The 24,902-nt window shown below is 43.1% G+C and overlaps 1 protein-coding gene across 1 annotated transcript in view; it reads right to left on the bottom strand.

The window, feature by feature from the left end:
• Positions 1–228: 228 nt before the first annotated feature.
• Positions 229–24,902, bottom strand: part of RNF130 (ring finger protein 130) — a 140,511-nt gene continuing 115,837 nt past the window's right edge. The window contains exon 8 of the mRNA XM_043585335.1: positions 229–7,700. Within this exon, the coding sequence (XP_043441270.1) occupies positions 7,591–7,700 (110 nt within the window). The 3' untranslated portion in view covers positions 229–7,590. The remainder of the gene's footprint in view (positions 7,701–24,902) is intronic.

The raw sequence follows: 24,902 nt of genomic DNA, 5'->3' as shown, positions 1-24,902 counted from the left end.
CACCACCCTGAGCCTGAGCCTGGAGTCTCCCTGCAGGAAGCAGGCTAGCAAATGAGAACTGGTGTCCATGTATGAGGGTCAGACCATGCACAAGGTTCCCCCTGTCACGTTAGCTCTGCTAAATTCCCCTTTTGCTTAAGCCAGTTTTGTCTGGGGTTTCTGCCACTTCAGCCAAGAGTCCCTCACTGATGCAGGTTACCACCAACAGCACTCAATGTGGACAAAGCAGCTTTTTCAGTAGGTTTTTATTGAAATGGTTATATTAGCAAATCCCACACATACAGGTATACACTATCAGCATATAGGTATATACCATACCATTTCACTACTTAATTATACTTACATTAACCATATGGACCTAGGCCATTGTGCTGCCCAGGACATTTCAAAGGGCTTTTAAGATCTGATTGCCAATAATCAGCTCACATTTTACTCGCAGGTAATCTGTGTTCTAGACAAAGTAACTCCCCCTACAGTGAGCCCCCAAATGAAGCAAATGATCAATTTTGCTTTTGGGCTATTTGATGTATGTTTTTTCTGGCACAAGCTATCCATTGGTGAGTTAAAATTCAAGTGCATAGTTTCCCTTTCATCCCTCAAGGTGGAAGATAAGTCATTTGCCACATTTAGGTATATCCCAAGCCTCCCCCACCCCAAATTACCTGTGCTACAGTTAGAAAAATAGTTTTGTATGCCATCCTCTGAGATGTTGTGCATAGTTAGCAGGAACCCAGAATAAGAGAGCTCTGTGAATGACCCAAATATGAAAGGGGTAACTTTAATATTTTATATGAGTACAAAAGCTACTGAGGGTCAAAAACAATTGTGACATATGTAGCCTTCAGTTTGGACCAACTCCTTCTCTTGTACAGGAAGAAGACTATTCTAGTAGGTGACGCTGTTCCCCATACCCCAAATAGCATTTCATAGCTTGGAGTCTTTTGCTTCTGTGATCACACTGGTCAGGTTTCCTTAGGCAGAGCCACAGCCACTTGGGAGTGGACCCTGCTTCTCGTTCTCAGCTTTAGACTTGGCTTTAGATTCTGGCCCCAAGCACCAGCCAAGGGCGCCCCTACTCCAGTTGGCTCAGCAAGCCAGGGGGATGTAGGACACAGTGCTCTCTCTAGGAAGACATGTGTCATTTCAGGCTGGGTACCCAGTAAAGGTGCTGGGGACGCAGACACTAGCCACAGCTAGTTGACTTTGTCCACACAGCATACAGTCAGCAGGCAGGTAACCTGCTTAGCAACAGCTTACTTGAGTGAAGGGAAAGAAATGGCCTGGATATTAGAGTCTACTTACCCCCCACCCCACCTTTTGTCTTTATAGCCATCTCAGCTCAGTACCTACCAGTCACTAGAATAGTCCTTTAATATCACACAGTGTAAATACACTTGGACTTAATTGTGGATGAAGGGTAATTCTGAAAACAAATTAGGATCCACTTTGTGCTGGGTTAAATTTGTGAAAATATAGCTCAGAACGATCATCTGGGGCTTTTGACAGTTGCTGAGAGTCCTAAAGAGAGCTGGAGAGAGGGTGATTGTGGAGGGGGTAAGGAGCTGATGAAGGCCAGCCAGGGTTGCCAGATGACCAACCGACATGCGTCTTCCCTACACATGTGCCCACCCAAGCGGATGACAGTGGACTGGTGGGAAATGAGCCGTTTCAGGCCAGCATTCGACTGGGCCGGGGATCCTCAAGGTTGTGTCCCAGGAGACTCAAGATCCACTGCGGCAAAGAAAAGGGTGCCAATGACTTCCTCCAGCTCTTGGCTTTTCCACCAAAGGAGAATATGTGTGGTTTATAAAGGCGCTTCTGCTGATTCTCAACACCACCCTTGGCTTGAGCACCGGGGCTCTGGCAGCTGTCTCTGGGCCCCTGGCAACGCTCCTTGGGCCTGCTGTTTCAGAGAAACTCTTTCCTTTCAGGATGCCAGGCCGGTTGGTGCCACCTCGAACCTTGGTCTTTTGTGGTATATGCATGTAGAAGATTCAATGGGAGGAACTAGGAAAGCCCAGGAAGAAGGTCTGAGGGATTCCAGCAGCACTGAATCCTTCTGAAAGTTTAATACTGAAGTTTGCATGAAATTCAAAATTGAAAATTTGTTTTTTTTTTTTTTTTTTTGTCACAAAGTATCTTCCTTCTCCCCCAAGTCAGAGTGAAGAAAACAGAAAAAAAAAAAAAAAAAAAAAAAAAAAAGGCTTGCGCTAGAGTGAACTGCCAGAGGGCAAATCCCAGGTAAGTCCTGGGTTGTGGGCTGGGGGCCCCCATGGGGCCTTGTTAGACCGTGAGACAGTGAGAGCCAAGTCTTGGGTGCAGACATGTCGTCCTTCTAAGTAGCTGAGGCTGCCGGCACCCCTTCCCCTCCACAGTCACTGGAGGCTGGCTGGTGGGATGCAGCTCTCGAGATCACAGGGGACTGATATCACCCCCTGCCTACTAGGGTGCCAACTGGGCCCTCCTTGTCAAGGCTCAGTCAGTGGGGATCTTTCAGGATACGCCTAAGAAAGAAGGCAACCTTCCTGACTCCACCAGCACCCCGGTGGAGCCCTAGAGAGGGGGCGGGGAAGACGCCAGCTAGTTAGGGTCTCCGTCTCAGAGTGGGACATGGAGGGGAGGGGAGACCTTTCCCCCTTCTGCCACACTTGGCTCTTGCTGCTGTTTCGCAGGATGGTAAGCAAAGCACAGTTCCATGCAGCCAACACAGGCACCTTACCTCCGTATCCTTCTTTCTGGATTTCCTCTGATGTTACGAGACTTAAAATGTGTAAGTTTCCCAGTCTTGCGAAACATCCATGGATGTCATGTGAACATATGCGCTCATTTTCTCCTTTTCCCACTAGGTTTTGGAATGATTTACCAATGAGGCCACAAGGCACAAGCAGACGCACCCCCCTTGTGACAAGTGCCCTTAGCAGGGAAGACACTTCTTTCAAGCTGTGGGTGTCCTAACAGTTGCCCTGTGATAATGATCCTTTCCTCGGGTGTTGGGAGTAGTGCTCAGGTCAATCAGTCCAAACTCTGTTTCTGGGAGTGAGTGAGGGCCAACTCCTCCGCCCCTCAAGCCATCACCTCCTTTCTTGAAGAGGGAAGTCCCACCCACTGGTTTAAACTAAATTGGTTGCCGACACCTGCTCCTTCTGCTCATCCCTTAAATGTTGGTGTCCCCAGGGCTTTTTCCCAAGCCTGGCTCTCATGTCACTGGGCAATTTCAGCCCCACTCTGGCTCCCACCATCATCTGAATGAAGGGAACGCCAGGCCTGGCTGGACAGCCTCTCTGGGGAGTCTAACTGTTGTGAGTGTATATGTGTGTGAGTGCGTGTGTCTTGTGTACACACCTGTGTGTATGTGTAGGGGTGTAGGGTGTAGGGAGGGAGGGAGGGGGAGAAAGAAGGAGAAGGGGAGAGGGGGGAGAAGGTTTGGGGCATCTGAGGGGCAGGGATTACATGGGGGCTACTTTGGTAGGTCTAGGTGACCTATTCCTTTCAAACACAGCTTCCCAGGAATTCGGACCGCCCTTTCCTTACCTCAGGCTGCCTGAGATCCAGAGCTACACCTCCAGGCCTCCCACTAGAGGGAGGTGGAAAGTGTCGTCACAGGGGCTCTCCCTGGGTCCCACCAACACCTACCGGGTCACCGAGACTGGTCACCTGGACTTCCTCTTCAGGCTGGTGGGACCCCGGGCTCGGGCCTAACAGTGAAGCCCTCGGCCCTGGGGCAGGCCTCAGCACCTGGGCATTGCAGTGCCTCTCTGGTCCATACCCTCCCCACTCTCGCTCTTTCCCAGAGATGTGGGCCCTCCCCACAGTCCCGGGAGTGAGACCCATGCCCTTGCCAGTCTCCTGCTCCTCATCCCTCGTCTTCATGGGGTGGGGCAGTGTGCATTCCCATCCTGCCTTCTCATGGCTGCCTGGTGCCCCTCCTTCTGCACCCCGGGGAAACCCCCCTCTCCATGACTCACCGTCATCGTATTTCGCCTCACAGCGCAGTTGGCCAGTGTTCTAGAACAGCCTAAGTCTTCATGATCCCTGGAGCCCCCTCAACTCTGAGTGTAGCAAATAGTGAGAACTGAATAAAGGTCTGTTGAGGAAATTAGCCTCGTAATCCTACTCTTTTCCTTATAAATTCTACTTCCTGGAAACCAGTGTTTTTGTTCCATGACATTTAGGAACAGCAACTGCTTGTCAGGGCGACCTGACATTAACACCACCTCCTTGTTTGCCTATAGCAGAACCACAGCCTAAGTGATAAAGGTTAATGGGGAGACAGCATTTTGGGAACCAGTTTCATTTAACGGGAGATCATGGAAACAATGGGGTGTGAGGGGTAATAAGAATATGAGAAGAGTTTACAAAGCCCATAGGAAATTTCAGGTCAGTCAAATTCAGTAACCTTATTTTGTTTAAACCCTTAGCAACTGCGTGTTTTGGAAGCTGGGCTGCTGGGTGCAGCAGGGCAGCTGGCAGTACAGTCCAAATGGGTGTTCAGGGAAGCGCGCCCCTTGGCAGTTCCTCTGAGTCAGGCCTGAGGAGGGGCTGGGGAATGGAGCCTTCCTTCAAAAGCCGGCCTCACCAGACTTGGTGAGGTGTCTTTAACCACCCAGGAGTAGAGCTGGTCTTCCCCTGAGGGGGCAGAGGCCGGGAGCCCTGGACAGACACACTACCCACCCACCACTGGGTGATGCCATGCCTGGCCCTTCTGTTGTTTCCTGGCCAGTGGCCTCTTCCCTCTCCCTGACGGATCAGCAAAAGAGGGCTATGGGCAGTTGCTCACTCCGGAAGTGAAACACAACCAAATCCTAAGTGTTTGCATTTTAACTGTAACGACCCAATTCCTGGCTGATCAGGTGATGGTTATGCCTACCCCAGACCCCACTCCACAAGTATCCTGCGGTGCATTCTGAGAGGTCTGCACCGGGCACGGCCTGGGGACGGGGTGGAGGCCATGCTGGGAGGAAGAGGTGGGAGCCAGGCCCAGCTCAGAGCAGTCCGCAGGAGGGACAGAAGGTTTGCGGTGTAAGCGACTTGTTCCTCTGTCCCTTCTGTTCTTCAAATAGTAACCCTCCCTGCCCCACACACAAAAAAAAAAACATTCAGAAGCTATCTACACTTCCTGGCTAATAACCACTGTGGCTGTAAGACTTGGAACAACTGAGATCCTCATATGCTGGGGAAGAGGGTCTGGTCTCTCCATAACCCCAACCAGGCCTGTATGGCCAATAAACTGCTTCTAAACCTCGAACTTCTCAGAGGTAGGGGTGCTGAGAAGGATGTCTCACCCAGACCCCTACCCCGTTCTCTGGGGTCCCTGGAGTGGCTCCACAGAGAAGTCTCCAGCACCGCTGCCAGCAAAGAGGCTGTTATTTGGGACAAATATTGCTATTCCCGGAGTGTATGACCTCTACATAGAAGTTACTGTCTCTCCTGACAAAGGCAGGACGTTCTGTAGCCGAGCAGAAGAGTGGCCTCAATTTTTAGGGAAAAGGTGTCAAGCTAGGACCCAGAGCACTATTCTGAGTGAATTCCCCTGTAAGAAATGCCTCCTTGGTTATTTGACAGTGAAGGCGTGTCCTAGATTTACCAGAAATTCAAATATGTTTTAATACGTAGATATTTAGGGGTCTGAGTTTTTAATTTTTTCTCAGGTCACTTCATTCCTTTTCAGTAAAGGAATGTCTTGAGTAAAATTTAATGTCTACGCTTTTGTGAGACCATACAAATCAGAAGAGAGTGCCCTGCTGGGATCTCAGTTCTGGTGCAGGAAAACAAGGTCATGGTACAGACAACACGGTCAGAATTGAGCCATCTTCCCTGTTGGATGAGCCAAAGCAAACACAAACTTGGGTGTGTGTCTGGAACACTGAGTTCTAATCTCCTTGAGACTCATTCCCTCACCACAGAGCCAGTGGGGCAAATGTGTCTTTCTGAACAGTGCTTTCTTGAAACTGTTTATCAAAAATTTTTTTGTACTACAAAGACAATAAAAAGGAAAAAAAAAGAACCAAATAGAAGCCCTTGGTTAAAGGTAAAAAGAAAAAGCTGCTAAGACCTTAAAAATCCTGCACTGTTCTAGCCTCAAATGATTATGGACATAACGCCACTGGTCACTGGGAGGTGACGTTTCCAATGGCTATCACCACCCTGGTTCTCTGAGGGGTTTTGCTCGGGGGCGCAACTGTGTTTTGAGGCATCCTAGCAACATGTGATGAGAACAGACACTTAAAGGGGAGAAGCCAGCTGCACAGGGAAAAACGGCAAGTGTCCACCTTGAATTTCTGTTTTACAGAGTTAATAAAAAATCACAGGGTGGGGGGGGGGTCACAGGTCTGAGTGGTTTGCTGCCAGATGTAAGCATATGGAGGCTGAAGTTTCCATTGTCATAAGAAGGATCTAGGACCTGAACACATTTACATCTCTGTATGGCTCCTACTGATAGGAGAAACAGGCTGATCTGCAGTGTGTCCTTGAGCAAAAAGGAGGCGTCAATTTTACAGATTTGCTTGTCGTGGTTCTGTGCTGGGATTACTCTTCACGTACATGTTTCTTGTGACGTTAACTCGATGTCATCTCCAGGCATGTGGGGTGAGCACGTGTGTCCCTGATGTCCGCCATGCTGGCCACCGTGTCTTTTTCTGTAAGCCCCTGTGCCTTCTTCATGCCAAGGCTGGTAGGAGGCAACTGGGTCAGACTAGTAAGACTGAAGAGGGGTGCTCATCTGGTATCTAACAGCAAGGAGGTGGTCTGATCTCAAGAAAACACTCAGAGTTGTTCTGGGCTTGACACCCATTGGCCATCACTCCAAGGTCATCCAGAGAAGACTGCCAGGCTGTCCTCGTGGGGCCCACCTCTCCTCACACCTCAGCAGATGCCAAGCAGACAAGTCCACAGGCCTCGGGGTCAGGGCCTTCAGGGCTTCAGTGGTCACAAAAGCACTCGGCCCCCTGTGTCATGCTCTAGGAGGGGGGCTGGAAATGGCAACGAGCAAGACTGCCTGCCCTGCACAGCCGGCAGCCCCACTGTGGTGTGCTGGGTGGTAGTCTCAGAGGAGGGACGAAAGGCAAGCCTTTCTCTCAGGAACCTTTGGCAAGAGGCTCCTCAACAGAAAGTAGGAGAAGAGACAGGAAGATAGAGAGTGGGCCACGTAGCAGCAACTTGTGCCCCACGTCAGTGAGGAGTGTCACCTGCAAGCTTAAGTACGCACTGTAAGTGGGGAGCACAAAAGGTATTTTAAAAACCCTAACATCACCCTGACACAGAATATGCATGTAATTACTCAGAGACATGTTTGCAATGCAACATTGACCCCGGGGCCCCTGCTCTTCTCCGGGAACAGCCAGGCTTGTTGGGACCCATATTCCTGGCCCAGCTTTGGACAGGTTTTCAGTGCTCCAAGGTCACCTGGACAATAACACTGTCCTCAAAGCCTCACCTTGGGGGAACCTTGCAGTTTAACCCTGAGCCCCAATCTGTGCTTGGAAAGCCCTGCCATTCTTCCACAATGGACACTGACAGAAGAATACAAAATAAGAAAGGTGATCATAAATCAAATCACAAAAGAGGTGACCCCCCAGAGCCCATTTAGAAAAATCAGGTTTTGTTCTCATCATACATGTCCAAAGAGGGTTCGATTGTGGAGAATTCACTTTCATACACCAGACTCCGAGGAGACAAGGAGTTTCGATGAAAGAAGTGACCACCTGGAAAAGGAACAGGAAACACAGACTTAATAGGTCATCAGGCCTCCATTTCCCATGTAGCTCGGAGGAAAGAAGACACATTACCTTCAAAGCATCATATTTTCTAAAGAATTTCCATTTGGGGATCTTACCATGAGAGAAATGGAAAGGATTTGGGCATCCCTTAGTTTGAGCACATTAGAAACATGTAAATCCCAATGTTCGGGTCCCTATGAGATTAACCCTTGGAGCTTTTGAAAGCAAAAGCTGCCTGGTGCCTTGCAAATATGAAGGTTTCTACCCAGGGCCTTGCAATCTGTAGAGGCCTCCTTCTGTACCTTCCACCTGAATACCTGTTCAGGGAGGAGCCTGGTATATGTGTGTGTGTGTGTGTGTGTGTGTGTGTGTGTGTGTTCCGTGTGTGTGTGTGTGTGTGCGCGCATGTTCTGTGTGTGTGCTTCTAGAAGCACTACACGTTTTCCCTCCATTCCACATTTGATATACATGATGTCACATTTTATACATCTTTCTATTCTGTGTATCTCTTAACTAATCTTTGGAGATATAATTGATTTTATTACTCTGTCTTTTGACCTTCATACTAGCATTATAAGAGATCGATCTACTACTTTTACTATATGTTTGCTTTTACTAGTGAATTCTTTTTCCTTTCGTGTTTTCTTCTAATTCTGGCCTTTTCTTTCCTGCTTAAAAAAAAATCCCTTTAATATTTCTTATAAGGCCAGTATAGTGGTGATAAACTCTTTTAACTTTTGTTTGTTTGGGAAACTTTTCATATCTCCTCCAAGTCTGAATAATTTTGCCAGATAGAGTATTCTTGGTTGTAGGTTTTTTTGTTTTTGTTTTTTTTTTTCATTTCAGGACTTTGAATATGTCATGCCACTCCCTTCTGGCCTGCAAAGGTTCTGTTGAAAAATCTGCTCATGGCCTTAGGGGTTTCCCTTGTACATAACTATTTGCTTTTGCTGTTTTAAAAATTCTCTCTTTAACTTTAATCTTTGACATCTTAATTATTATGTGTCTTGTCATGGACCTCTATGGCTTCAGCTTGTTTGGGGCTCTCTGTATTCTGGACCTGGATGTCTGTTTCCTTTCCCAAGTTAAGAAAGTCTTCAGGGGTGCCTGAGTGGCTCAACTGGTTAAGCATCTGACTTTGGCTCAGGTCATGATCTCACAGTTGGTGGGTTTGAGTCCTGTGTTGGGTTCTGGGCTGACAGCTCAGATCCTGGAGCCTGCTTTGGATTCTCTCTCTCCCCCGCCCCCTGCCCCTCTCTCTCTCTCTGTCCCTCCCCCACTTATGCTCTCCCTCCCTCTCAAAAATAAATGAACATTAAAAAAAAAAGAGAATGTCTTCAGCTAATATTTCTTTGAATAAGTTTTCTGTATCCACCCTTTCCTTCTGGGACCCCTTATAATGTGGGTGTTCATATGCCTGGTGTTGCCCCAGAGGTTCCTTAACCTATCCTTATTTTTAAAAATTCTTTATTATTTTTGCTTTTCAGCTTGGTTACTTTCCACAACAACAGTCCATTCTTCTGCATCCTCTAATCTGCTATTGATTCCCTCTAGTGTATTTTTCATCTCAGTTATTGTGTTCTTTAGCTTTGATGGTTCTTTTTTTTTAAGTTTTTATATATTTATTTTGAGACAGAGAGAATGCAAGCAGGGGAGGCGCAGAGAGAGAGGGAGAATCCCAAGCAAGCTTCATGCTGTCAGTGCAGAGCACGATGTGGGGTTTGAACCCACAAATCTCTAGATCATGACCTGAGCCAAAGTTAGACACTTAACTGACTGAGCTATCCAGGTGCCTCTTGACGGTTCCTTTTAAAAAATATATTAATATAATTTTTTTTAATGTTTATTTATTTTTGAGAGAGACAGACCGAGTGTGAGTGGGGCAGGGGTAGAGAGAGAGAGGGAGACACAGAATCTGAAGCAGGCTCCAGGCTCTGAGTTGTCAGAACAGAGCCTGACATGGGGCTCAAACTTACGAACCATGAGATCATGACCTCAGCCGAAGTTGGAAGCTTAACTGACTGAGCCACCCAGGCACCCCTTGAAAAATACTTTCTATGCCTGAGGCACCTGGTGGCTTAGTTGATTAAGCCATTGACTCTTAATTTTGGCTTGGGTCATGATCTCAATGGTTCTTGAGTTCGAGCCCTGCGTCTGGCTCCATGTTGATAGTGTGGAGCCTACTTGGGATTCTCTCTCTCTTTCTCTCTTTGCTCCTCCCCAGCCTGTGCTCTCTCTTTCAAAATAAATAACTATGAAAAAAATATGCCTTTGTTGAAGTTCTCACTGAGTTCATCAACTCAGCTCTCAAGTTTGGTGACCATCTTTACGACTATTACTTTGAACTTTTTATCAAGTAAGTTACTTATCTCTGTTTCATGTAGTTCTTTTTCTGATGTTTTGCCTTTTTTTTTTTTAACATATCCCTCTGTTTTCTCATTTTGTTTGACTCTCTGTGTTTGTTTCTATGTATTACGTAGGTCAGCCAAAGTCTCTTGGTCGTGAAAGCAGTGGCCTTGCATTGAAGGCATCCTGTTGTGCCCAGTAGTGCAATTTCCCGGGTTAGCAGAGCCAGGCACTTCCGGGATGTCCTCTGAGTTGGTTGTGAGCACCCTCCTGCTGTGGCTAGGTAACAACTGCTGTGGGTGTACTGATGGGTGAGGCTGGCCCCTGGTGTGGGAGGCTGCAGCTGCTGCAAGCACACTGGTGGGCACAGCTGGCCCTCAGCCCAGCTGTCTGCAATGACTGGTTGCAATTACTGAGGACACACTGCTGGGCAGGACTGGCTCCCAGTGTAGCTGGCTGAGAGGTCAGTGGTAGCTTCTGTGGGCGTGCTGGTGGGTGTGATTAGCTCCCAGTGCAGCTGGCTCAGGGGCCCAGCCACAGCTTCTGGCACAGTGCTGGTGGGTGGGGCTGGCTTTTCTGTTTCTTGGGGCAGGAGCTGCTTTGCTGGGGGGCACTGTTTTTCACCAGGTGTGGTGTGGCAGTGGTCGCTTTGTGGGGGACCCTAGTCTGAACTGAGGCTGCCTGCCAGGTGTGGCAGGGTGAGATCTGCCTTGGCGGAGTGCCTGCTAGGGCAGGAGGGTTGGATGGGGCAGCTCTACGGGTGAAAACCAGGTGGGGTGAGTGGTGCTAGCAAGGTAGGTGGAGAGAACGAGCTCCCACAAGTGTCTGGCTAGCTAGGCTGAAGGAGGGCATGAAAAATGGTGCCCCAAAACACTTCTGTTCCCAAAGAAAGTTTCTGCAGATCCCTGCCCCTCTGGCACATGCCCTAAAATTAGTTAGTAAATCTTCACATATAACCTAGGTGCTTTTCAAACTGCTGCCTCTGAGCTGGGTCTTGGGCTGAGGTACATAGCATGCCGGCCTTTTAAGAGCAGTCTCAAATTCCTATAGTCCTCCAGGTGTCCTGGGGTCCCAGGTGTTGCCGAGTCTCCACTGATTTTCATAGCCACATGTTATGGGGGCTCATCTTCCCAGTGTGGGCCCTCAGACCCAGGGGTGCCGGATGTGGGGAGTGATCACCTCATTCTTCAGGGAGGACCTCTGTGCCTATTATACCCCTCCTGCTTGTGGCTTGCTCTGCTGGGAGTCTGGCTCCCTACCCATGCTCTGTCCCTCCTATCCTCAATGTGATTTCCTTATGTCTTTATCTATGGAAGAGCTGTTCTGTCAGTGCCTGGACCTGTCTATGGAAGGGGGTGAGCACAGCATCCTCCTCCTCCACCACCTTCCTGAGGTCTCTAGTAGGTAACCTTTTCATTTTGTTGATGGTTTCCTTTGCTGTGCAGAATGCCTGTATGTTTATTTTGCTAATTTCCCCATCAGGTAGTCAGTCATTTTTTCTTTTCTTTTTTTTTTTTCTGAATAGACATCCTTTGTCAGATATAAGTACTGCAAGTGTCTTCTTCCAAAATAATGTATTCTGATTAACAGAATTTCTTCATTTTTGTGTGGACCACACTTTTATTTTATGGCTTTTTGAGTCCTGTTTAAGAAATCTTTGCCTATCCTAAGGTTTTGAAGATTGTTTAGAAGCTTCATTGTTTTGCCGTTCACACTTAAGTCTATGCTCCATTTCAAATTAATTTTTGAGTGTGGTATGAAGTTGGAATCAAGATTCATTTTTTCTTTATAGATATTCAGTTGACCCAGCACCATTTATTGAAAAGCCTGTTTTTATCTTTACTGCTATACAGTGCTACCTTTGATGTGAATCAGGTGTCGATAAAATGCATGGTTGTTTGGGACTATATACTGCTCTGCTAAGCTATTTGTCCATCCTTCCATCAATAACTCAGTCTTAATTACCATACCTTTATAAAAAGTCTTAACATCATTTCTATAAGTCCTCTCATTTTATCATTCTTTACGATTGTCTTGCTATTCTTGGCTCTTTTCATTTCCACATAAATTTTATAAATCAGTTTGCCAAGTTACATGCACACACACACATACACACCCCTACTGGGATCTGATGAAAACTGCAGTGAATCTAGGGGCACCTGGGTGGCTCAGCTGGTTAAGCAACTAACTCTTGATTTCAGCTCAGGTCATGATCTCGTAGTTCCTGAGACCAAGCTCCGCGAGGAGACTGCTTGGGATTCTCCCTCTCCCACTCCCTCTGTCCCTTCCCAGCTTGAGCACATGCTCTCCCTCTCAAAATAAATAAGTAAACTTAAAAAAAAAAAAAACCTGCAGTGAATCTACAGATCAATTTGGGAAGAATTAACATCTTTACAACATTGAGTCTTACACACTATCAACCTGGTATACTCATTTACTTCTCTCTATAATGCTTAACACTTTTTTGTGTGTAGAAGGCTTGCACATTTTCTTTTAGATTTATTCATCAGTATTTGATGTTTATTTGATGCCTTGGTAAATGGTACCTTTTAAAAATTTTCATTTTATTTGCTTATTGTTGGTATACAGAAGCACAATTAACCCTGCTAAATTTACTTATTCATTTTAAGAGTTTATTTGTGGAATCGTTTGGATTTTCTATATATACTACTATGTTGTCTATAAGTAGTGAGTTTTATTTGTTCCTTTCCAATCCTCACATCTTTTATATTTTTGGTTACTTTAGCATAATGGCTAAGACTGCTAATATGATATTGAAAGAGATAGTCACAACAGGTATCCTGATTTCCAATCTTAGGGAAAAGTTTTTAATATTTCATCATTAAATAATGTGAAAATACACATTATTAGGTTAAGGAAGTGTTCTTTTTCTAGTTTGCTGAATGTTCTTCCTTTCTTCGCTTGTCCCTCCCTTTCTCCCTCTCTGCTTGCTCTCTCCCTCGCTCCTTCCCTCCCTTCCTTCCTCCCTCCCTCCCTTTCTTCCCTTCCCTTTCCTTCCTTTCTTTTTTAATTTTAAGTAATCTCTACACCCAATGTGAGGCTTGAACTCACAACCCTGAGATCATGCTCTTCAGACTGTGCCAGCCAGGTGCCCTAAACGTTCTTTTAAAATCAGGAATGAATGTTGAATTTTTAACAAGTGCTCTGTCTGTATCTATTAAACATGACTTTCCACTTTTATTCTGTTAATGTGTTGAATCACACTGATTTTCAACCTTGCAGTTTTTAAAAAATTTTGTTTATTTATTTAGTTTGAGGTGGGGGAGGGTGGGGGGGGGGGAGAGGAAGAATCCCAAGCAGGTTCTGCACTATCAGTGCTAAGATTGACGTGGGCCTCGAACTCATGAACAGTGAGATTATGATCTGAGCAGAAATCAAGAGTCAGATGCTCAACCAACTGAGCTGCTCAGGCTCTCCTAACCTTGCAGTTTTTAATGAATCCAACTTGGTTGCAATTTTTTCCTATTTATATATTGTCAGAGTCATTGAGCTAATATTTTATTTAGTGTATTTGCATCTGTAATCATAAAAGAAATTAACCTGTAATTTTTCCTTTTTTTGGTAATATCCTTTTTTATAATTTGGTAGTAATGGTATACTAGTCTCAATGAAAGTCTTGGGAAGTTTTCTTCTTTTTCTCTTCTCTGGATAAATCTGTGTAAGATTGGTGTCATTTCCTCCTGAAATGTTAGAGAGAATTCAACACTGACACCATGTAAGCCTAGAGCTTTTCTCTGGGGGAAAATTTTTAAACTCCTGATTTAATTTATTGCCTAGATACAGAATTCAAATTTCCAATTTTTTCTTGTGTCAATTTTGGTACTTTGCATTTTTTCAGGGGTTTGTCTGTTTCATTTAAATTTCAGAATTTACTAACATAAAGTTGTCATAATATCCTTTTATAATTTTTTATTGTAAAAAACACAGAATATGAAATTTGCCATCTTAACTATTTTTAAGTATACAGTTCAATAGTGTTGAGTGTATTCACATTGCTGTGAAACATATTTCCAGAACTTTTCATCTCGCAAATCTGAAACTTTGTATCCATTAAACAACTTCCTTTTCCCTCCTTCCACCAGCCCTGGTAACCACCATTCTATCTTCTATTTTTATAAACTTTATTATTATTTATTTTCATGCGTAGGCTCTATAGTGATGCCCCCTTTTCATCCCTTATATTGGTCATTTGGGTCTTTTATCTTGATAGCAGAGTTTTGTTAGTTTTATTACTAGCCTTTTTAAAGAAACAACTTTGTGCTTGGTTGATTTTTTTCTATTGTAGATTTGTTTTCCATTGAATTCATCTATGATCTTTATTATTTTCTTCATTTGATTTAGTTTGCTGGTTTTTATTTGGGAGGAATGCTTAGAACACTGAGTTCTAGCTTTTTTCTGTTCTAATATATGCATTTTAGGTCACAGATTTTCCTCTAAACAACTTTACTGGTATCACACAAATATTGATATGTCGTATTTATATCCATATTCAATTAAACATTTTAAAATGATTTACACTGCAATTTTTTCTCTGACTTATAAGCTTTTTAGAAATATATATATAGAAACATATATATATATAGAAATATATATATATATATATACACATATGTATTTTAATATTTATTTATTTTTGAGAGAAAGAGAGCTTGAGTGGGGAAGGGGCAGAGAGAGGGGGACAGAGGATCTGAAGCAGGCTCCATGCTGACAACAGTGACCCTCACATGTGGGGTTTGAACTCACAAACTGTGAGATCACGACCTGAGCCGAGGTCGGACACTCAACCTACTGAGGCACCCAGGCGCCCCTAGAAATATATTAATTGAGGGGTGCTTGGTGTGTTCAGTGGGTGGAGCATACACTCTTGATCTTGGGGTTGTGGGTTTGAGCCTCATATTGGGTGTAGAGATTAAAAAAATAAAATCTTAAAAAAATTTTTTTTTTCAACGTTTATTTATTTTTGGGACAGAGAGAGACAGAGCATGAACAGGGGAGGGGCAGAGAGAGAGGGAGACACAGAATCGGAAACTGGTTCCAGGCTCTGAGCCATCAGCCCAGAGCCTGACGCGGGGCTCGAACTCCCGGACTGTGAGATGGTGACCTGGCTGAAGTCGGACGCTTAACCGACTGCGCCACCCAGGCGCCCCTAAAAAAATAAAATCTTAAAAAAAGGTAGTATATTACTTGATTCCAAACGTCTAGGGATCATTCTAATTACCGTTTCATTATTGATTTTTAACTTAATTTCACTGGTTAGAAAACATACTCTATATGATTTCAATCTTATATGTTTGTTGAAATTTGCTTTATCTCCCAGTACATGGTCTATTTTAGTAAGTGATTTATATGCACTTGAAAATAATATATCTCCTGTAGTTGATGAGTGCTATATATATGTCAATTACATCCTTGTTAATGGTGTTGTTCAAATCTAGATCCTTGACAAGTATTTGCTTGTTAAAAACAGATGTGTATAAACTTCCCAATATATGATGTTGGAATTGTTAGTTCTTTTAGATGTCAATTTTTGCTTCATATATTTTGAGCATATATTAGGTACATAAATTTATAATTGTTTTCTTCACGATGGATTAACTTTTTCATCATTATGAGATGTCCCTCTTTATCTTAAGGCATATTTGTCTGATATTTATACAGCAATGATTTTCTTTTGGTTAATGTTTACATGATCTATATTTTTCTATCATTGTATTTTCAACAGTCCCGCCTCCTTAAAGAAGTGTCACACATATAGATGTGCATGTGTGTTTATAAATTTTAAATCTAGTCTATCTTTGTATTTGAGCAATCATTTTATATTCATTACTGACAAATTGAGATTTAAATTTATCATTTTATTGTTCTTTATTTGCCCCTCCCATTCCACGTTCCTTTCCTCTTTTTTATTTTTAATGTTTATTTTTGAGAGAGATTGGGGGGGGGAGGGGCAGAAAGAGAGGGAGACACAGAAACCCAAGCAGGCTCCAGACTTTGAGCTGTCAACACAGAGCCTGATGCAGGGCTTGAACCCGCGAACTGTGAGATCATGACCTGAGTGTAAGTCAGATACTTAACGAACTGAGCCACCCAGGCGCCCCTATTTTTATTTTTCAAGCAATTAAAAAAACGTTTTTTTTAATGTTTATTCATTTTTGAGAGACAGAGAGACAGAGGGTGAATGGGGAAGGGGCACAGAGAGAGAGAGATACAGAATCTGAAGCAGGTTCCAGGCTCTGGGCTGTCAGCACAGAGCCTGACATGAGGCTTGAACCCACGAGCCATTAAGATCGTGACCTGAGCCGAAGTTGGGACACTTAACTGACTGAGCCACTCAGGTGCCCCTAAGCAATTTTTTAAAGTGTATTTATCTTGAGAAAGGGAGAAAGGGGGAGAGGGAGAGAAAGAGAAAGAGAGAGAAAGAAAATGAGCTGGGTAGGGACTGGGAGACAGCGAGAGAATCCCAAGTAGGCTCTGTACTGTCAGTGTGGAGCCCAACACGGGCCTCAAACTCACAAACCGTGAGATCATGACCTGAGCCGACATCAACTGTCGACGCTCAACTGACTGAGCCACCCAGGCCTCCCTCCTCTATTTTAAAAAAGTATTTCTTCTTTTGGATAATTTTGTCATTCTATTTTTCCCTCTATAAGTTTATTATATATTATTTTCCTATTCTTTCAGTGGCTGTGCTAGTCTAGAGACTATTTTACTACTGTTTTTAGTTGTCACCCTGATCACAACATGTATCTTTGATTTATTAAAGTCTTAATACAAATCAGTATTTTTACTTACTCCTGGGCAATGCAAATATCTAAAGAGCACTTTTACCCTCTTCTACCTTTTGTGCAACTGATGTCAGGTAATCTCCACAGGACATCACTACTGAGAGTTTTATACATCAACTGTCATTCAGGTTAACCAATATCTACCATTTTCTCTCTCTTTAATCTTCCCGCACCTCCATGTTCCTGTATGGAATAACTGTCCTTCCTCCTGAAGAATTCCCTCTCGGTATTTCTGTTTGTTGGAAAACGGCTTGTCTGCTTTTTTATTCATTATTTTTGGAACGAAGCATTTCATTTATTTTATTTTTTACTGAAGTATACCTGACATACAATGTTATATGGGTGTCAGATGTACAACAGTGAGTGATTCAACAACTCTACAAATTATGTAATGCTCACCACAGTGTAGTTAACATCTGTTAGCACACAAAGTTATTACAGTTATTATTGACTGTATTCCCTATGCTGTACTTTTCGTCCTTGTGAATTATTTTATACGTATTTATTTCTGATGGATTTTTTCCTAGGTACTTAGGTTGAGAGGGTTTTTTTTTCCCCACTAACACTTCACGTCACTGTTTTATGGTTTTCATTGTTTGTCAAGATACCAACTATCAGTCTATTGCTATCAGTTCTATCAGTTCTATTGCTACTTTAAAAGTAACATATCTCATATTGAAGAAGGAAAAACAAAGCTGGAGGACTCATACTTCTTGATCTCAAAGCTACTATAAAAGTACGGTAATATAGTGTGGCATTAGCATAAAGATAGATCAATGAAGTACAATTGAGAGTGTACAAACTCATATATTACGTTTTTTTAAATTAAAAAAAGTTGTTTAATGTTTATTTATTTTGAGAGAGACAACATGAATGGGGAAAGGGCAGAGAGAGAGGGAGACACAGAACCTGAAACAGGCTCCAGGCTCTGAGCTGTCAGCACAGAGCCTGATGCGGGGCTCCAACTCACAGACCACAAGATCATGATGTGGGCCGAAGTCGGACGCTCAACCAACTGAGCCACTCAGATACCTCTGCTCGTATTTTAACAAGGGTGCCAAGACCCTTCAAAGGGGGAAAGAAGAAAGAATAATCTCTTCCAAAAGTACTGGAACAAATGGATATCCACATGCAAAAGAATGAAGTTGGACCCTTACCTCACACTAATACATAAATATTAACCCAAAATGGATCACACACCTAAATGTAAGAGCTTAAGTTGAAAGTTTTTGTGACCTTGAATTAGGCAATTGTTTCTTAGATATGACACCTAAAGCACAAGCTACCAGAGAAAATACAGACAAATTGGACTCAATCAAAATTAAAATTTTGTACTTTGTCTTTTTTTTTTTTTTAAAGTAGGCTTCACGCCCAGCACAGAGCCCAGTACACAGCTTGAACTCACAACCCTGAGTTCAAGACCTAAGCCTTGAAATGACTTTTTTTTTTTTTTTAAAGAAAACAGCAAGTGTTGATGAAGATGTAGAGAAACTGGAACTCTTGTATATTGATGGTGGGAATGGTGACCATAGGACCCAGCAATTCCACACCCAGGTATATACCTAAAAGAATTGGAGAGAGAGATGCAAACAGATTCTTGTACACTAATTCAGAGCAGCATTATTCACAATAGCCAAAAGGCGGAAGCAGCCCAAATGTCCATCAACGGATGAGTGGATGAACATATTACAGTGTGTATATATGTGCACACACACACACACACACACACACACACACACAATGGACTATTAGCCATAAAAAGGCATGAAGTACGTGCTAAATGTGGATGGTTCCTGAAAACATCATGCTAAGTGAAAGAAGACAGACAAAAAATTACATAATTTGTATGATTCCATTTACATGGCAGATCTAGAATAGGTATATCCACAGACAGAACACAGGTAGGTATTTTCCTGGGGCTGGAGGAGAAGGTGGAATGAGGAGCGACTATTTAATAGGCAGAGGTTTGCTTTTTGGGGTGATAAAAGCTTTTTATAACTGGACAGAGGCGGTGGTTACACAACACTGTGAATATACTAAGTGCCATTATTCACTTTAAAGTGGTTAACTTGATGTTATGTGAATTTCTTCTCAATCAAAAAGCAGTAATATATTGTGGCGCCTGAGTGGCTCAGTTGGTTAAGTGTCTGACTTCAGCTCAGGTCATGATCTCGCAGTGCATGGGTTTAAGCCCCGCATCAGGCTCTGTGCTGACAGCTCAGAGCCTAGAGCCTGCTTTGGACTCCGTGTCTCCCTCTCTCTCTGTCCCTCCCCCACTCACACTCTGTCTCTCTCTGTGTGTTTCTCTCTCAAAAATAAAGACATTAAAAACAAATTAAAAAAAAAGCAGTAATATATCTTTTTTCTCTGCTTTAAAGTTTTTGCTTTTTTTCTTTTTTGTTTTACAATGACATATGTTGGTGTGTTTTACTTGAATCTGTGGTTTGATGTCTCTGTCAGTTTTGGAAAATTCTCAGCCATTTTCTCTTCTAATATTGCTTCTGCCTCAATCTATCTCTTTTCCTTCTATAACCTGAATTACATGTATGTTAGATTTTTTGTCATCATCATCTAAATTCTCTTGTGACCTTTTTTGTATTTTCTTTCTCTTTTTCCTTTTGTGCTTCAGGTTGAATATTTTCTCCTGACCTGTTTTCCAGTTCACAAATCCTTTCTTCAGTTATATTTTAGTTGATATTAAACCTTCTGTGGGGTTCCTACTTTCAGTCCTCACATTTCTATTTATCTTTTTTTTTTTTTTTTGCTGCTTCCATTATTTCTGAAATTATCCATCTTGTTATCAGTTTCCTGTACATACTTGAAGTTATTTTAAAGTCTATTATGTTTCTGATATTTGTATTTCTGTGGATCTACTATTCTTTGTTTTTCCTGTTTTTTGGTTGTTTGGTCTTCTAGTATGTCTGGTATTTTTGATGGCTTGTTGGACAGTACATATGAAAACTGTAGAGATAATCTGAGGCTGCTGCTGGTGGTATCCTCCTCTGGAGGATCTTCTATTGGGAAGGGACATATCACTTAGGCTATGGGCATATCCTTCCATCCAATTAGAAATTAACCAGATTCAAAGTCAGGCTTCAGTCTTTGAGAGGGTTAGTCAAATTCTGGTTCAACCTGTATCTAGTTCAAGGGGATCCCAGTGGAAAGCCTAGGGTGCTTATCAGGGCTCCTTGTTCTTGGTGTGCTCTGAACTCCAAGTTACTGTCTCACAAGTCCAGTAAGACTGCCTGAGCTCTCCTCAGTCATTCACCCCCACATTCTGGTCACTTCTCAGCCATTGTTTACCAACTGGAAAATGCTTCAAAAAGAAAAGCAGTGTTGAACATTGGGTTCATATTGCCATACTTCCCTTTCCTCTGTGTTCTTGGCTCCTCAAGTTCTCACCACACTGATAGCTCTTCAATGCCTTAAAATAGAACATTAAAAAGATGCTTTTTCCAGATTCTCTGTTGTGCTTGGTATGATGTTGGAAGTACAAGCTAATATGACATTAGCAGAAGCAGAAATGTGATCAACTTATTATTGATGACTTAGAGCCCCCATTCATATGGCTTACAATCTTTCAGAAATTTTCTACAGAATCCTGAAATTGATTAATGCCATTAAAAAATAAAAGAGACTTTGTAATTCTCTGAAAAATGTAAGTACTTTAATTATTATGGTGTTTTTCTATTTGCTGTCTTACATCTTTCTTCCCCAATTAGACCATAAACTTATGGGTACAATTCAGATGGATTTTATCTCTGTCTTTTCACATTATGCCAGCAAATACTCTACAGAATTGAATTGATTAGGATGCACACTATCCCGATCACATCACTAATTTGTGTCCAGATAGTTTTAACTTGGAACTCCCCTAGCATGACATAAAGAGGGATTTTACACTAAGAAACAGACAAGAGGGGTGCCTGGCTGGCTCAGCCGGAAAAGCATGATTCTTGATCTGGAGGTCATGAGGTTGAGCCCCATGCTGAGTGCAGAGATTACTAAAAGTGGTATATAAACTTAAAGAAAAAAAGGAAACAGGAAAGAAGCTAGAAATTAACCACCAATTGCTATTTCTGTGTATCGTTGATTTTAGTTGTTATACAGCCTTTGTAAAGATTATAAAGACTTAAAACAACTGAAATATTCATCAATTGAGAATTGATTCAATATACAAAGCATCTGTCAATATTAAAGAGAATGAGGCAGATAGATCCACAGGCACTGATATGGAATAATCTCCAAATACTGGGCAAGAAGAAAATTATAGTCTATGTGTTCTTTTTTTGGCAAACCTATTGCTTCCTGTATTCTTGGTCTCAAACTGTGTTAAGTACTTGTTTTCTGATTCCGTTCTAGCAAAGAAGCCTGTCTCTGCTTTGAAACTGCAAGCTTTTGTGAGAAGAAATTTTAGGCAAACTTAAGGGAGTTGATGTAGTTGCAAAAAGGGAACAGAAAACTGTAGAGTAGAGCCATTTAGGAGAACCTTGCAAGGTTAAGCTAAAGACAGAAAGCATTCACAAAAGCACAAGTCCTAATTGCTTACAAATGTAAATGTTAGAGCATCTTGCGACAGTGTGAGGTCTGGAGACCTCTGGACTTAAATGGTATAAAGTTTTCTTCAATGATGTTACATTCATTCTTAAATTACCTGATGCTAGGGGCACCTGGGTGGCTCAGTCTGTTAAGAATCCGACTTTGGCTTCAGGTCATGATCTCATGGTTTGTGAGTTCAAACCCTACGTTAGGTTCTGTGCTGACAGCTTGGAGCCTGGATCCTACTTCAGATTCTGTGTCTCCCTCTCTCTCTGCCCCTCCCCTGCTTGCACTCTGTCTCTCTCTAAAATAAACATTAAAAAATTAAAAAAAAATACCTGATGCTAATTTGTTGCTATGGATAACCGTATTCCCACTGTCATCTGTGGCCCTCTTCTGTAGCTATAAGGTAGGGATTCTTTTGTTTGGCAGAAAGGCTGAAAAATGTCTTTTTTTTTTTTTTTTTTTACCTTTGGGCTAAAGGAAATTTAATAGATCAGTGACCAACTGATAACTTGTTCTAAAACTATGCGCAGAAGAGATTTTGTTGGGGAAGGACAATATGTAGATTAAGCTAACAATTATAAAGGTATGTATGAAAAAATATGCTTATATATGCACAAAATCTCTCTGCAAGTGCACACGTAAAACTTAGGCAACAGAGATTGCTGGGAGAAGACTGAGGACTGCATCAGAGTGGGAGGGAGATGTACCTTCACCTTATACCCTTTTATACTATTTTGACTTTTTTTTTTTTTTTTACCATTTGCATTTTATTCAGGAAAATAATTTAAGATGATTTTTAAGTACAAGAAAAAGGGTTGAAGGGGTAAAGTTTAAATTTATGTATAATTTCACAACAATACTGCAAGACAGATGTGTTATTCTTATTTCAGAGAGAGGAAAATGGATGCTCAGAGGTGAAATAACTACCTCAAAATCATAAAGCTAGAGCTGAAATCCAGGTAAAGCAGAATCCAAAGCAAAGGCATCTTTCAGTTTTGTACTCTTAAATGTTTATTTATGTGTGTTGAGAGAGAGAGAGAGAGAGAGAGAGAGAGAGAGAAAGAGTACGAGGAGGCAGAGACAGAGGGAGATAAAATCCCAAGCAGGCTTGATGCTCAGCGCAGAGCCTGATGCGGGGCTCAATTCCATGAACCATGAGATCTTGACCTGAGTCAAAATCAAAAGTCAGATGCTTAACTGACTGAGCCACCCAGGTGCCCCAGAATTTTATACTCTTAACACATAAATACCTTAGATGGTAGTTATAATCAAACTGCAAAAAAAAAAAAAAATAATAATTACATTTAGTCGATATATTTAATTAATTAGTACAATTCAAATTCCTTAGATGCAATACTATTGACCGATTGAAGTTTTTTTCTTTAACGTTTATTTATTTTTTGGGAGAGAGGGAGGGAGGGAGAGGGAGAGGGAGGGAGGGAGAGAGAGAGAGAGAGAGGAGCAGAGAGAGAAGGAGTCACAGAATCCAAAGCAGGCTCCAGGCTCTGAGCTGTCAGCACAGAGCCCGATGCAGGACTTGAACTCACAAGCTGTGAGATCATGACCTGAGCTGAAGTTGGACACTTAACCAACTGAGCCACCCAGGAACCTGACCAATTTAAGCTTTTTATTCCGTATAAGAAATGGCTACAATAAATGAGAAGGTATACTTTTTCTAAGGCAATCAACATTCAATTAAAATTTAAAAACTTTCCAAGGACTTTACAAAGGTGTTGGTAACAACTTTGATTAAAAAAAAAAATCACAACGTTGCTACTGCTTCTCTTTCTTTTCCAGAAATTCCAAAAAGATTATTACACCAGTGAAGACAGTCAAGTCAACTTGAATGCTATTACCAACAGACCAGCTTGATAACTGAAGGACCCGGCAAATTATAAGGATTGCTCTCACTACAGAATCCTCCCCGTGTTCCTATAATTAATGTTACAGTATAATCTACACAACTGTACCTTGTGCCTTCTTATAGAAATTAGACCATGCTCAAGTCTTCTTTATCCTGAGGCATCAAGAATTCCCTTGGAGTGAGGCTCCAGAGGGCGGTAGGGGGTCTCCTATCCCCCTTCCCAGAGCCCTCGTGTTCTATTTTCTCCTTATTTCTAGTCCCCTGCTGCAGGCCCTATCTCCAGATCAGGCAGATATATTTGCTCCTACGTGGCGCAGCTTTGTTTTATCACTATGCCTTAGGCTTACTGGTGGCTGCAGCCTATTGAAAGTGATAAATGACTAGAATTTTCACATAAAGCTTTCTTCTTATAAATCAGGAATTGGTGCTTGAGGCAAGACAGCCTTTCCAAGAGTCTTTTCAAAAGGCTGCTAGAGTTCTCACCCGGGCCTGGGACCTCTGTAGCCTCCAGGAAGATGAGTGCGTGCTGGCTGAACAGGGGGGAAAGGCAGTGGTGCCCAGTGGACAGAACATCGAACAGACCAGTTGCAAAACCTCAGCAGGGCGGGGCCTTCCCTGGGCTGGAGGACGCCTGTGCAAGGCTTTCCCATCACCAACACCCAGAGGCACTTTTTAGGGATCAGTGCTTTTCATATACGGAAGGAAGCAACAGATACTACTGGAGAATACTATGTGCCAGGCACTTGCACAAGCCCCGTCCTCATTCTCCCAACTCTGTATGGCTGCTACTGTGACTTGAACTCAGGGGCAAGACGTTGAGGCTGGAGGAGGCTATGTGACTGACCCAGCCAGGAAGGGGCTGGTCCAGGCTCATAGCCCAGCTGCTGGACCGCCCATTTGAACGTGGTGCAGATCACGTCAACCTCAACACCCAGGGGTTGCCTGCTTTGTGTGTCCATTCATCGAGCTGGCACAGTAGGTGAGGTATGCAGAGAGGCAATGGAAATTCAGTGTCTTGCCCCAGGCTTAGCAGGGCCAGGCCTCCATGGGAAGCTATATTCTCTGTGCTGTGGCTGTGAACCTCCTCACCTGTCCCTGGCTGTTTGTGCTGACTCCCAGCTAAGGAGGACTCCACTCCGAACCCCAGTTCCATGTGGGAGCCTGAGTTCCAAGGGGCATTTATACCTGCCTAGCAGTAAATGACGTTTAAAGAGTGTAGGTGACTCTGCCTGCTGCCCGGCAGCAGGAGCGCCTGCCCTGTGGAGACAGGACTCTGATGTTTTGTAGCTATTTGCAGTCTCGGGTCCCACTTGTTGGCACTGCACCGGGATCTGAATGATGTTTCAAATGCCATTGGGATTATGCTTTCGTTTTTGCCTCTATAAACCTCCCCAACCCCTAAGATGCAGCTCTCCTCTACTGTAGTTAGGTTACACAAGTCACCAGAGCTAGGTGCTAGAAATTCGGCCTTTCTGGGTCTGAAAAAAAGTAAATTGTGCCTTTGAATTCTGAAAGACCCTTCACCATCCACCTGTTTAGGCTAGTCTTGTTTCAGCCATGTGTGGTGTGTGGTGTGTGGTGGCGGGGTGTGGGGATCATGAGTAAAGAAGCCTCTCGGAAGGAGAG

This window comes from Prionailurus bengalensis, chromosome A1 (assembly GCF_016509475.1).
Source record: "Prionailurus bengalensis isolate Pbe53 chromosome A1, Fcat_Pben_1.1_paternal_pri, whole genome shotgun sequence".
In the NCBI taxonomy this organism is placed as follows: domain Eukaryota; kingdom Metazoa; phylum Chordata; class Mammalia; order Carnivora; family Felidae; genus Prionailurus; species Prionailurus bengalensis.
The sequence above is the reverse complement of the archived record's forward strand: the minus strand, read 5'-3'. Positions and strand labels throughout refer to the sequence as shown.